Source organism: Phaseolus vulgaris, chromosome 5 (genome assembly GCF_051622355.1).
Source record: "Phaseolus vulgaris cultivar YP4 chromosome 5, ASM5162235v1, whole genome shotgun sequence".
NCBI classification, from domain to species: Eukaryota; Viridiplantae; Streptophyta; class Magnoliopsida; order Fabales; family Fabaceae; genus Phaseolus; species Phaseolus vulgaris.
The window spans coordinates 38,678,231-38,693,815 of NC_143502.1; the positions used below are offsets into that span (position 1 = coordinate 38,678,231).

At 32.7% G+C, this 15,585-nt stretch overlaps 1 protein-coding gene across 1 annotated transcript; it reads left to right on the plus strand.

Annotated features, from left to right (window-relative positions):
* Nucleotides 1–4,371, plus strand: LOC137835701 (putative CoA ligase CCL7). Its single transcript, XM_068644316.2, has 6 exons — nucleotides 1–1,284; nucleotides 1,579–1,768; nucleotides 2,866–3,011; nucleotides 3,348–3,415; nucleotides 3,523–3,625; nucleotides 3,969–4,371. The coding sequence occupies exons 1-6, from the start codon at nucleotides 295–297 to the stop codon at nucleotides 4,080–4,082; spliced, it is 1,611 nt and encodes a 536-aa protein (XP_068500417.2). The 5' UTR covers nucleotides 1–294; the 3' UTR covers nucleotides 4,083–4,371.
* The last annotated feature ends 11,214 nt before the right edge of the window (nucleotides 4,372–15,585 follow it).

Below are 15,585 nucleotides of genomic sequence, written 5' to 3' on the forward strand. Positions count from 1 at the left end.
GTTTTTGTTTTTATGGAAGGGGGTAAGAGTGATTAAGTTGTTCTTATCCATCTGAACAAAATTGATAACACCAACACTCTTTTAAAAACAAACACACGTCAACCGTAACATAAATAATGTCTAACTATTATAGGATTTTGTTTTTAATTTTTGTATAAACGTGTTAAATTAATTAGCAGTTAAAATATTTTGGAGAGAATATTCTTGGTCCATGAAAACTTTAAGAATAAAGAAGAGTTGATTATGATAATGTTATAGAATCAGAGGTTATTGTGGATTCGAAATCCAATTAGAATGCAGAGATCCGGGTATGGCTCCGACGGAATATTCCGGTCACTGAGACCTTCAATCGCTCTCCCCAAACAACCCAACCTCACACTCGTTTCCCATCTATTCAACAGAGTCGCACCATTTCCCTCCAAACACGCCCTTATCGATGCCGATTCTTCCCAAACCCTTTCATTCGCGCAGTTGAAGTCGCTAACCGTTAAAGTCTCACACGGCCTCCTCCGTCTCGGCGTCGCCAAAAACGACGTCGTCCTCTTCCTTGCCCCCAACGATATCCGCTACATCGTCTGCTTCCTCGCTGTCACCTCCCTCGGCGCCATCGTCACTACCGTCAATCCCGCCTACACCGCCGCCGAGGTCGCCAAACAGGCCAAAGACTCCAATCCCAAATTTGTCGTCACTGTCCCCGAACTCTGGGACAAGCTCCAACACCTCAACCTCCCCGCTGTGTTCCTTCATTCCCGCGCGCACTCCAACGCGACTAGCTTCGACGCGCTCGTCCATCTCGCAGGGTCGCCTACCGAGTTTCCGAAAGTTGACGTCAAGCAGAGTGACACGGCGGTGCTGCTGTACTCCTCCGGGACCACTGGCCTGAGCAAGGGCGTGGTTCTAACGCACGGGAACTTCGTGGCGGCATCGTTGATGATAGGATTGGACGATGATTTGGCCGGGGAGATGCATAGCGTGTTCCTCTGCGTTCTGCCGATGTTTCATGTGTTTGGTTTGATGGTGATTTCGTACTCGCAGCTTCAGAGGGGCAGTGCTGTGGTGTCTCTGAAGAAGTTTGAGTTTGAACTGGTTTTGAAGACGATTGAGAAGTTTAGTGTGACGCATTTGTGGGTTGTGCCTCCGATTATTCTTGCTTTGGCCAAACATGGTTTGGTTGATAAGTATGATCTTTCTTCGCTGAAGCATATTGGTTCTGGCGCTGCTCCTCTTGGGAAAGAGTTGATGGAGGAGTGTGCTAAACGTTTCCCTCGTGCCACTGTTGCTCAGGTAGAAGACAACGTTTGTGGTCAGTGAGGTTTCGATTTGGATTGTACTTATTAACCAAGAGAATGGTTGGTTATAAATAACTTTTGCACTTTTTTAGAGAAGTTAAGCGATGAAATTTCTATAAAAACTAAATACATAAGTGGGTTTTAGTTTATGAATAATGACAGAAGTTTACTTTAATTTTTTTTTTTATGAGGGCTTGGGAAGAGAAGAAATTTATTTAAAGTGGGGTTAAAATGATTTGACGTTGAAGTATGACTTTTGTGTTGGTTGTTATTGTTGTTGTGGTTTCAGGGATATGGTATGACTGAAACTTGTGGGATTGTTTCTGTGGAGAATACAAGGATGGGGATTCGGCATAGTGGCTCTGCAGGAATGCTTGTTGCGGGAGTGGAAGCTCAAATAGTTAGCGTGGATACACTGAAGGCTCTCCCTCCTGGACAATTGGGGGAGATATGGGTGCGGGGTCCTAATATGATGCAAGGTACACTCCCTGAAATGTGAGGTTTATTATTCTATTGTATCGTTGCCATGACCTATAGTAGAAAATAATTTGAAAAAAAAATGTATTTTCTGCTGTCTTATGTGGAGGAAGAGTCTTAGGTAGACAGGTTAAGTAGATTTGGTTTAAAACTGTGCTTGAATCTGCCTGTTCCGTTTTAAATTGATTCTGCTAGACTTGTTTTGGTCGCTGTCCGTGTACATTATACATTTCTCTGGCTCTTTCTTGTCGAGGAAACACTATTTGTTTTAAGCTTGGTGGTGCCTAAATTCGGAAGCAAGACAGATTAGATCATGACCTTAGACATGTTAGTCCTGTATGATAAAAGAAAAAAAGACATGGTCTGGATTCTACATTGTATGCTCAAGTTGTTTGCGAAAAGACTATCATCATGTTACAGTGTTCTTGTTAGGCTGCTTGATGTATAGCAGAAAGGGATTTGCGGTTATTAGAAGATGCATCATACACTGGCCAATGTCCTACTCTAATTTTTCTAATCAATATTTCACGAATATATTTTATTACTTTCTCTGCCTCAGCAACTGTTCCTCTGAGAGATATTGATTGAGTTGTAGCTCCATTCTCCAAAAATCTACATGCTTTCGTGCATGAAAAATATTTTTTTGTGAAGTTGAATTTCATCCAATCACTAATTTGTATAATTAGTTCTAAAATGTGGTGGTGACCATCATTTTGGTACGGGAGTTGAGGTTTTTATCTGACTTTCTAACTTTAGACTCTTCTTTTCACCTAGCGTTTATCAATATGGATGGTCAAAATGCTTTGAGCTAGATAATACATCATTCATTATGTTGATAACGACATATTTGTGTTCAATTCCAAGTTTGAATTGTTTCATGGACTGTTGCCAACGGAAACTGTTCCTTGTTGAGTGAAAAGTTAGGAATAATTATGCTTAGTGCTTTGGCTGCTTCCTTCACTTTTATTTTGCTTCCATATTCTTGTCCTAAAAATATGTTTAGGGTCCTTAGTTTACTTCGTATGCAGTTTGGCTTTAAATTGTATTCCATGGGAACTTCCTAGAAGCAATTTAATAAAGCTATTGCATAAGTTTTCAGGATATCACAACAATCCCCAAGCCACAAGATTGACTATAGATAAAAAAGGGTGGGTGCATACAGGAGATCTTGGATATTTTGACGAGGATGGTCAACTTTTTGTTGTTGACCGTATCAAAGAACTGATCAAGTATAAAGGTTTTCAGGTATGTGATCCAAATCTCATGTCAATGGTAAATTTACAATTTGTCTAGCATGTCATAAATGCATGCGTGGTCACATGTCCCAAATCTCAATCAAATTCCCCATTTACACGAGTAGTAGAAACATAACGAGGTACTTAGGCAATTTGGTGCATTACATATATGTTAAACCCCAAATTGTATCAGTAAGTCAAATTTTGTAGCTTCGGTGCATCATGTGTTTGCTGTTCTGCGTGGGTAATTATTTGTGTTTACAATCATTCTGGGTTATTCTTGGCGATGAAAAGGATTTTTCATCCATCTGAAACTATTTCCCGTTTGCCACATCGTTCTAACTAGGTTGCACCAGCAGAACTTGAAGGGCTTCTTGTTTCTCACCCAGAAATACTTGATGCTGTTGTCATCCCGTAAGTTTCCCATGCATGATTTTTATTTAATTATTATGGCTACAGAAGAACTATAACTCATGTTATTTGTAATTGGAATTCATAATTGACTCATTTCCATTCTGTAGATATCCCGATGCAGAAGCTGGTGAGGTTCCAGTTGCCTATGTCGTTCGCTCACCCAATAGTTCATTGACTGAGGAAGATGTTCAAAAGTTTATTGCTAAGCAGGTAAGAAAAATAAACAAGCCTGATCTTTGACTTGCATTATATGTTCTTTACTAAATGGGGTTCTAAAATAAAATTGAGATTAACAAAATGCATGTTTTTAAAGTGAATTGCCTTGCCCTCTTTGGTTCTGTATTTGTATATGGATGCTTTTATGGCCAATTGAAGGCTACACAAACAAGAGGGGCTTATTAACATCTCATAAATCACATCCCATCTGTTCCCGACAGTAATACTGGATTTGAATATTGTTTGAGTGATCATCAGTCATCACTGCTATGCCTTAATGCAGCATTAGTTCTGTATATACCCGTTTTTGTTGACACTTATTTGTATTTGTTTCCAGGTAGCACCTTTCAAAAGATTGCGAAGGGTGACATTCATCAATGCTGTTCCTAAGACAGCATCGGGAAAAATTCTCCGAAGAGAGCTTATTGAGAAAGTAAGATCCAAAATATGATGCCATGATATGATTTACACCTTTTCAAAACCTTTTCGGGGTTCAAATTCTGAAGTATAATGCGAGATAGAGCGAATCCGGAAAGGTATGATGGTTGTGGTAGTGGAAAATGGAATAAACTGTACATAATAGTTCTTATAATCTTAAACTAATAAAATTATATTGCATATCTATCAATTTAGTTCATAAACTGCTATATTTTCCAATTTTAAAGGATCAATTTGATGGATTTTTTCAATATGAACAAGTTCGTGTTATGATATCTAATATTTAGAGATTATTTATGTAATTATTCTCCTTTAGAAGATAGATTAATACTTTCGGGATGAACTGTGTATCTGTCTCGAACCAGTACTTGAAAAAACTTGCATATTAGCACATTACTCAGAAAATAATCAACTCGTGGGACATAATTGATTTGCTATTAAATAAAATAAATATTTACTTCACAATTTGAATAATATGAAAATTATAGTCATCTTCTCTAATTTATGTTGTTTATATTTTTACGTTATGAATCCAAATATCCAATTATGTTCAAATAACCTTAATTTTTTGCGTTTGGGATACCAATTTCATAACGTTAGTGATACTGTTCATGTTCATTCCGGAGAAGGTATTCAGAATGATCGCGATCGATTTCAATCCATCTTGTTACTGTATATGTAAGTTTCCAGCTATGTTAATAACTTTGCTTGAAAGTCTCACTGTGTAATACTTGACATTGATAATCACATTCCTTCAAAAAATTAAACAAGAAATGGAATTCTGTAGCTGCTGGTGTGCTAATATAAAAGTTTTTATAAAAAAAGACACATTGAACGGTGAGGCTTATAAACAGTACATTTTCTGACCAAAGGACATTGGCTTAAATAGAACAAGAAAAAGGGAAAAAAATATTAAAGAAAAGTTCACTTAATAGTTAATATTAAAAAGTCAACTTTAAAACTTTAAGTTTAACTGAGAGATTTGCTTGATGAAGTGTCCTAATTTTAAGTGTCCTAATTTCTAGTTCACGAGTGAGATTTTCAACGGTTAAACGAAAAAAATTAAATATTAGTTAAACAGACAAAAATATTACTAAAATAAATGTTCTTCTAAAAATTAACTTGACAATATTTACTCTGTTATTCCCACTTTTAATCAACAAAATGTTTGCATCATTTTTATCTTCATTTAAATGATAAAATTTTATTTCCTTTCAGAATGTTATATGTATTGATTTTCTTTCTCAGACAAATAAAATATAACATCAATCAGCATATCTGTGTAACACAGTCAACACTATAGAAGAAATTTATAACCTTTTTTAATTACAAATTTTCCTCTCATCTTTTATTTACTTTCCTTCAATCAAAGAAATCTTAGTTTTCTTTTCTTTTTCTCTCTTTCTTTTCACTTTCACTTAATTCCAAACAAAACCTAAATAACTATAATGGAGCATTATCTAGAGATATATGACATCTCAAACAAGAGAATGCAACTTCTCCATTTTCCCCTATTTATAAACCTATGAAATGGAAATTATATGCAATTTATGACAAGTGACCTGTGCTACAACTTCGTGTATTATTTTACTTTGACACGTTGATATAGAATATAATCTAGAAAATCTATGGATAATGGTTGTTTCCCCTAACCATTTATCCTCCCAAAACCTAACTAAATTTCTAGACCCCACTCTCCAGATTATATTATTCTCAAACCAGTTGTCTTTCTCAATGACCTTAATGAGGTCTCTCCACTCCATTTACCTTCTCCTTCTACACCCAACCTCCATTTCCACCTATTAAGGCCTTGTTCAATATTGCTATGTCTTTTATTCCTAACCCTTCTTACTCTTTCGACTTGCATATATACTCTCTTGCCCTCATTCCCCAAAAACCATAAGAATTTCCTATGAATGTGTTACCCTATGGCATATCGATGTTGGTGCTTTATAGAACGACAAGAAGAAAAGGGGCTTCAATGTCAACACTCATTTAATAGGATATATTTTCCCAGTCAAAGTTAAATGTCTCCGTTTCCACTTTTACTCTCAATTTTAGAGATTAAAGGTTCCCATAACTGTTTTTTCCTTGGATTTCCCCCAATTGGCAGACCTAAATATGTGAACGGTATGCTCATTATATTGCAATTCATAATACAAGAGAAATTGTGTAGCGTATCCTTATCTATTCTAAGTACCCTAATATTTGATTTATGGAAATTCACCATCGGTCCCGAGGCTAGCTCAAAGCATATAAGTTTTGACAATAAAGATGTTTTCATGAGTAGCCTCACCAGCAAATAGAGTATCATCTGTAAATTGTAAAATATCTACCTAAACTTGTTCCCTCCCAATCCTAACTCCATGAAACACATTTTTCTTCACAATTTGTTACTAACCCCACTAATCCCTCTGCCAAAATAAGGAATAGAAATAGAGCCGAGAGATTCCCTTATCTTGAACATCTAGACGACCTGAATTCCCGGGTTGAACTTCTATTAACTAATACAAATAGTGATGATGATTCCAAACAATCCTTAATTCAGGAAATCCATTTCTCTTCAAACCCAAATCTTGTCATTATATAGTACAAATACTTCTATCGTACCAAATAATATGCTTTCTCATAATCTACTTTAATAATTACTCTTAATAGTTAATAGAGTTATGATAATTTAGCATCCATATTTTTTTCAACAATTACATTTGTTAACATATTTAGTTTTTCTGTTTTAAGTTATTGGGCTTTGCTTGTTTGACCCAACTTTTCTTTTCTGTTTCAGCTAGGTCTTAATCTTTTTCTTATATATACACCATGTACTTAGCTCTCTAATATACAAGTAAATAAAAATTTCTTTTGTATTTTCTTTTCTCTGCTTTTCCCTCTTTTATGCTTAAGTCATTGTCTCTTTTTCATTTGCAATTAGGGTTCATCAGAACCTCCCTTTCTCCATTGCGATTTCGTGCGCTCCATTTGATGCACCACATCAGACAAGGAATATTCATCTTCATTAACGGTAATATGGTATCAGAGCTCTTCGAATGAAGAGCTCTGCTGCGCTTCTCTCTGATATTTATTTCCCCCTTTGTTGTTCTTGGTTATCTTTTTTGTTCTCTTTCAAAATCTTGATTGGGTTTAAAAATCTCTTAGACAATGTTTAATAAAAACCCTAGTCTTCATAGTCTTAATAGTAGTCACACTATTACATGCAATTTTTGTGGTAAATATGGTCATACTAAGGCTGTTTGTTTTCGCAAAGTGGGTTTTCCTTTTGGTAATGTTAAAACCTCAAAGTTTTCTTCTACTAGAAAAGTCTGCACTTTTCGTAATCGTCTTGGCCACACTGTCGACACCTGTTATAAAAAGTATGGGTTTCCTCCTGGCTACAAATTCACCAATTGGACATCCCAAGCCAATAATATGATTACTACTCACACTTTTTCTGAGCTTTTTCCTAAAAAACAAGATGCAAAGAGGATTCAACTTACATCACAGCAGTGTCAATTCCTTACCAACATTTTGCGTCAGCAAAACCTTGAGGATCTTGCCTCTCACACTCAAATTAATCAAGTCAGCACCTTCTCTGCGGATGAAATCCCCAATATTGAGCATTCTTCAACAGGTAAGTTTCTCTCTTCACTATCTGCTATAAAAGAATCTTGGATTATTGATTCTGGTGCCACGGATCATGTTTGTCACAATTTGAACGTTTTTACTACTTATACTAAAATTAAACCTGTCTTAATTAGTCTTCCAAATGGCCAAACTGTTTATGCCACATACTCTGGTTTAGTACGTTTTTCTGATAAGTTTTATTTGTCTGATGTGTTATATGTGCCTCATTCTCAATTAAACTTAATATATGTTTCTAAACTAACACACCAACTTAAATGCACTTTGACTTTCACTTCAACCCACTGCATTATACAGAACAATCTCACCCAAGAGAGGATTGGTACAGTTAAAGCCACCGCTGGCTTGTACCTTGTCACTACCTTGTCTGCTTCTAGTCGTTCTAAACCGCATTGTTTTGCTCCTTTTATTAATTGTAATATCACGAACAGAACACTGTGGCATTATAGACTAGGACACCCTTCACTTGAAAGATTACATGTCTTAAGCAAACAATACTCTTTTATTACTGTTGATACTCATCATGTATGTGATACTTGTAGTCGTGCAAAATAGAGAAAACTTCCTTTCACTTTAAGTAATACTGTTACCTCTGCTATTTTTGATCTTGTACACTTTGATATTTGGGGACCATGTTCCATAATTTCTATGCAAGGTTTTCGTTATTTCTTGACTATTGTTGATGATTACTCGCGTTATACTTGGGTTATTCTGCTGCATAACAAATCTGAAGTGCGCCAGCACATCATTAACTTCATTGTTTTCGTTCAAAATCATTTCAAAACTAATATAAAAACGATTCGTACTGACAATGGTGTTGAGTTTGCTATGTCAATTTTTTATGCTTCAAAGGGAATTATACATAAAAAATCTTGTGTTGAAACACCACAACAAAATGGCATTGTAGAACGTAAACATCAACACATACTAAATGTAACCCGTGCTTTACCTTTTTCAAGCAAATCTTCCTCCTATTTTTTGGGAATTTGCTGTAAATCATGTTGTTTTCTTAATAAATGTTATTCCTACTCCATTACTTAATAACATCACTCCTCATGAAAAGTTGTTTGGAAAACCATATGACATTTCCTTTCTAAAAGTGTTTGGTTGTCTCTGTTATGCTAATACCATTACTGCACATAGGAAAAAAATTAGATGATAGATCTATCAAAGGTATTTTTCTTGGCTTCCCGCAAAATACAAAAGGTTATATTATCTTAAATTTAAAGTTTCATAGCATAGAGATATCAAAACATGTAATCTTTATCTCTCCTTATTTCTAAGGCATATAATTTTGCTTTTGATTTTTTTTCTGATACTGCACCTCCTGCCGAGCGATGTGCTAAACTCACTACCCTCCGCCTTCTTCTTGCTATTGCCACTACCAAAAATTGGATTTTAAAACAACTTGAAAGTGAACTTTAAGCCTAACTCAACCCCATAAAACCGACTCATAGGGTTGAGGTTTGCACCCACTTATATACAATGAATTGTCCTCATCTCTAGTCGATGTGGGATCTCCATCACACCCCCCTCACGCCGAGAGTGATAGATAGAAGCTCGTGCGTGGGATAACATATTATGGGTGGTGGCCTGATAAACCCAACAAATACTCACTAGGATAGGATCGAAATGACTCTGATACCATATTACAAAGTGAACTTTAAGCCTAACTCAACCCCATAAAACTGGCTCATAGGGTTGAGGTCTGCACCCACAACTCATCATCAACAAGCTGTCTCACGTCTTTTGTGTTACCTCAAGGGTGAAGGACTATATTTTTCTCATACTAGCTCACTTCACCTCTGTGGATTTAGTGACTCTGACTGGGCAACATGTCCTACCACACGCAAATCTGTCACTGGATATTCCATCTACTTAGGAGACTCCCTAATATCATGGAAATCAAAGAAGCAGCCAACTATCTCCCGCAGCTCCTCCAAAGTCGAGTATAGAGCCCTAGCCACCACCACATGTGAGCTACAATGGTTGTCTTACCTCCTTCAGGATTTACATCTTCCTCTCTCCCAGCCTGCAACCATGTACTGTGACAACAAATCTTCCCTTCAAATAGCGTCCAATCAAGTCTTTCTGCACCAAGCACATCGAAATTGATTGTCACCTAGTTCGTGAAAAACTTAACTCCGGTCTCCTTAAACTGCTGCCCATTACTTCTGCCATGCAAGTTGCTGACATATTCACCAAGCCCCTTGCTTCTGCACAGTTCTCTACTCTCAAATCCAAGCTGAGCCTGACAAATATCTACTCCCCAGCTTGAGGGGTGTTAACATATTTAGTTTTTCTGTTTTAAGTTATTGGACTTTGTTTGTTTGGCCCAACTTCCTTTTCTGTTTTAGTTAGGTCTTAATCTTTTTCTTATATATACACCATGTACTTTACTCTCTAATATACAAGTAAATAAGAATTTCTTTTATATTTTCTTTTCTTTGTTTTTCCCTCTTTTATGCTTAAGTCATTCTCTCTTTTTCATTTTCAATTAGGTTTCATCAGAACCTCCCTTTCTCCATTGCGATTTCGTGCGCTCCATTTGATGCACCACATCAGACAAAAACGGTAATAACATTATAACTACATAAAATATTATTTTATTATAATACTTTATTTGTATTTATTATTATTATTATTATTATTATTTAAATATAATATTTTATTATTAAAAAGTAGCTGTATGGTAAATGTATTGAAAAAGTAGATTGTCAAAACATATTTACCCTATTTAATAAGATTTTTTCATCAAAAGAAAAAAATATAAAATAAACGCTTTTTGCTTAGAGAAATCTTTACAAATTGAAGGTTATACAACTTATAAAATCTCATCAGTTTTTTTAAGTTCCAACAATTTAGAAATATATATATATATATATATATATGCATAAAATTTAAGTCGCAAATAATAATTTTCTTCTAGATTATGGTTAAATTAGAAAAGTAGGTGAAATTTGACATTCAGCTACCAGTTATTCCACATATAATTAATTGCATGTCATACACATATCTATATGATATCTTTTCGAAAGACACCAAAAAAGAGTAATCAGTCATCAATTAATAATTTCCAGACTTTTTCCCCGTTCCTACTTTTGAATTGTAGCCTTGAAATTTTCAAAATTTCAACTGAGAAAAATTCTAAACCAATAAACAGGAACATAATTGAGAGTCGTTGTCCATAAGATTCAGACACTGACTCGGATACGGACACTGATACGTATAATCTTTAAAAATGTAGAACATGGAAACACGGATCTATATATTATATAATTTTAAATTATATAAATTAAAAATAAATATTTATGTGTAAAAGTATGTTTCAGATTCTTTTAAGAGCAGGAAGATATTTTTTATGACTAATTCAAAAGAATTTGTTTTTTATTTTTATAATCATAATAAAAATTTATACAATAAATTTAAATTTTTAGAAAATTATTGTATTTATATATTTTAAAATTGTGTTAAAATTGTGTTAAAACTGTGTTAGAATTTTTAAAAATTCAACAAATACTTTTTGAATTAATAAATGCCCTACGAATGTTATACGAGTGTCAACACCAATACGTGTGTCCGACACGGATACGCCATTTAAGAAGTGTCCGAGTTTCATAGCTCTTTGTAGACTCCGGAACTTAACCATGTATACGTTGAGATTCATGCTAGGTTATCATGTGATTTCAGTTCTTTTAAGTTGGCTAGAATGCATAGCAACATCTCACAGAAGTTATTGAAGTGAATATATCTACAAAAACCTGCATATCAGTGGTGATTACAACTGTAACAATCTAAAGAAAGAAGGATATACATACAATTATTTAACAGTGCATTCTTCAGTTCTGACCACTCAGATTGGTTCAGATATGATGCATCATATTCGGCTTTATCTTAAAAGTTAAACTAAACCGCCTTATGTATGGCGGTTTGATGACCCTTCTACCCTCTTGATTTTCTAGATTATGTATAGCAGTTATTAGTTGCTAACTTCTAGGCATAACTTTCAGAGAGTCCTCTAGAAATTGTGCAGATCATGATCCGTTTATGACTGCTCTTAGATCACAAAGTCAAAAGAATTAGGCAATGTCACCTTGTTTTAATGCGTAAGCCTGTTAAGATGAGATAGAACTTGATAATGATGCTAATAGACCACCAGAGGGGTCATTCAAGCAATTCAAATTCATCGGCTGAAAAGTAAACGAGGCCTCTTGGTCACGTGGCGCCCTCATACTCTGGTTTGGATATTTTTGTTACGACTTTGATCTGTTAGTTACACGGTGATATTTATATTTGTATAACTACTGTGACACTCCCTTTTAATTAATTATTATTTTGTACTGACTAGGACTCGAACCCAAATTCATAGGGCTCGAAACCAAGTCCCAAATAATATATTACAAGCAAACTGCAGCAGCCAGGATTTGAACCAATGTCTTTCCAGTTACCAGGAGAAGCATTGACCACTAGACCAGACAAATTCTTTGGTTATATTATCATTTTTATTATACTTATACATATTAATATAATTTATACATATTAATATAATTAATAATTAATAATAATAATAATAATAAAATAAATTATATTTATATTATTAATATTTATTAATATTTATTAATATTTATTAATATTATTAATATTATTAGTATTAATATTCATATTATTAATATTATATATATTATCAATATTATATTCATATTATTAATATTAATTTTGATATAAATATACATTTAGATATTTATTGTGTGTGTATAGTAGTTTTATTTGACTTGAGTAATATTACTTTTATCCGGATATAGATAGAGAGAAAAAGGAAGAAATTATATAATATTAATATAACTTTAATACTATAAATACATATATATTGATTAATATATTTTTTTATTTAATCATTAATTTTTTAAAACTCATGGTTAAATTTAAATTTATTTTCATATTATATATATATATATTAATATAAAATTATTTGATATCTTATTTTCAAATATAGGTTATTATAGGTAGTTGTGAAGTTTTTGTTAAATGGCTATATAGATGCTTGTATCTTACACTTCTTTTCTGATTTGAGATTCTTGTATAAGGATTGAAATATCCTTAAAATGTTTCCTTTAATTTTTTTTATTCTTTGTCAATAAAAAAAATCTTATTTTCAAATATTTACTTACATAGATTAAAATTGATATAATGTATAATTTTTAAAATATTTTAAATTATAAATTATTTAATCACTTTGTCATTATGATTTATATATTAGTAGAAAGGGTTATTTAATAACAAATTTTTACATAGATTTATGGAATAATTAATATAGTTTAAACTATAATGATATGCTAACTAGTAATCTGTATTAGAGATTTAATTAAGTTAATGTAAAAGTCATCATTCTATGTTAAAAGATAATATTGTTTGTTGACAATATTCTTTACTATAACACACAAGTAAAACCAACTACCTATAATGAACTTAATTAAGTCAATATGATCGTAAAATAATAATTAATATGATAGTTGATTTTAATGTAATAGGTAATATGATGACTATGAGTATGACATATATTAAATGTGATTCATACTAATAGATAATATAATAAATTATGTTTAGATTCAAGTAGATTATAGATAAATTAAATGTGATTCATATGTTAATATTGTTAGTATCATTAATATTGTTAGTATTATTATTATTGTTAGTATTATTAATATTGTTAGTATTATTAATAATAATAAGTATAATAAAAATCATAATAAAACTAAAGAATTTGCTTGGTGTAGTGGTTAAATTTTCTTTAGTTGCTGAAGGATTGCTAAAGGAATCTGGCTTCGAATTCCATTCACTGCTAATTTTATTTTATGGTGCCAATATTTACATACGGATTTTGATCCGTATGTAATAATCTGTATGTAATTCGCGTTTTTCTTGTAGTGAATACACTTTATAATTTAGTCTTGGATTGGTGATCAAATACTTGATAGCTAAAAGTATATATAGGTTTATTTTGTTAAAAAAATACACTTTAATTTGAAACATTTTTCTATAATTTAGTCTTGGTAAAATTGGTGATCAAATACTTGATAGCTAAAAGTATATATAGGTTTAAGATTTTTAATTGGAATTGTATATGTAAAGACTAAAACTAAGATGTATGTAAAGACCGATAGAATTTGGTTGTTTCTCCTTCTTCTTCTCGTATTCACTTCTTTGTGTCTGTTGGGAGTTGTTTTGTAAAAAATTATCCAATGATCAAGTAAGTATTTTGTATTAAAAGTATATTTAAACTGATAAAAAATGTATTTTATTTCTTTGTAAATGGTTTATTTATAGTATTTGGTCATGAACACTCTGCTATGATGAATCGAATCTATCAAATATCAATATTAACTTATTTTTAGAAAGATTTCTTGATTTTCGTGGACGTTTTCCGGATTTGGTGGAATGTGCTCTTGATTTTCAAGAAATATATGTTAACTGCTATTTATTATAACTGGTTTAATTATATTTTAACCTGGTCGATCGGTCACGAAGACCGAATGACCTGTCTAGTTGGATATCGATTGATACGGGAATGATAATGGAGGTTTCATTGTGATCTTGGAGATTTCGTCTCAAATTATGGATAACAATGGCTAATGCTGTTATCTATAATTGCGGTCGCATGTGATTACAATAAGCTCAAAAGCTTTGATGTTACAGTTGAATTAACAACATTATGTTGTGTTCATGTGTTTACATACCCAGTAAATAGTATATATATGTATATGTTGCAGTACATTAAAAGGGAGATAGAAGGTGAAAAAGTAAAAGGGATTGTGTATTTCCAAAGAAGGGCAATTGCAATGATCCTAACTTGAAATAGCAGAAGCAGGTGCAGCCTCACTAGATAAAGCCAATATGGCATTTATGATTTATAGATGCAGCTACATATATACCATGTGCCTGGTCCCTCTGCAACCATATAATATATAACAAAAATAATACTTCTCCTGTTCCTCAGCAGCAGAAACCAAGTAAAGTGCAGATGCAAATGCAGACAAAGAAAACATATCGATCGACATGTGTAACGGCCTGTTTAGTAGCAAGAAGTTTGTCATGCTCAAGTTGCTTTAATCTCCTTTTAAAATTTCAACCATTTTAAAAATCTTCAAAATTTAAAATCTGAGTGAGTTATTATAATGTATGAGGTTTTAAATTTATTTGAAACTGGAATACTCTTTCGAAACAAAATGATTCTTCAAACAATCTTGTGCCTCCATTTGATTTAGTTAAGTTGGAAATTAAAAAATCACTAAAAACTAAGCTAAGATATCACACACACACACATGTTAGTTTAAGGGAGAAAAAACATTTAAAGCGAAAAGACTTTCCTTTTTGTTATTATCATTTGTCTTTGCAGGATATTAAAAATCCACGTAATGATGTTACTACAAATAGAATTTAACTAACATGTAATGAGAAATAAAGAAAGTTGTTGCTGATAAAAAAAAATGAGAAATAAAGAAGAAGAAAATTTCTTTGAAGAAAATATTAAAGAAAACAATCTGCTCAAATTTTATATTTATCAATTTTTCTTATCAGCAATTTTTATTTATCTATTTACCATCTACTTTATGTTTTATATCCATGTATATCCTACCACGTTTCTTGATTTGTCAAATGATTTTTCATTTTGAACTTTTTTTTCTCTAAAACATTCATCTGTTCTTTTAAAGCTTAGTCCAATGTTCATTTCTCATAGTCTTCTTTTATATTGAGATAAGAATCTATGTTGGTTATGTTGAGTAGATTTATCTTTGTATAAGAATTGTAACATACCTAAATGTTTTCTTTTATATTTTATTTATTTTTTACTAATAAAAAAATAACAATAAAACTTCTAGGTC

Coding starts and splice junctions, on each gene's coding strand:
- LOC137835701 (XM_068644316.2), top strand. CDS start 295: ATGCAGAGATCCGGGTATGGCTCCGACGGAATATTCCGGTCACTGAGA. Junction 3,416..3,522: donor CTTGATGCTGTTGTCATCCC/GTAAGTTTCCCA, acceptor TCCATTCTGTAG/ATATCCCGATGCAGAAGCTG. Junction 3,626..3,968: donor AAAAGTTTATTGCTAAGCAG/GTAAGAAAAATA, acceptor ATTTGTTTCCAG/GTAGCACCTTTCAAAAGATT.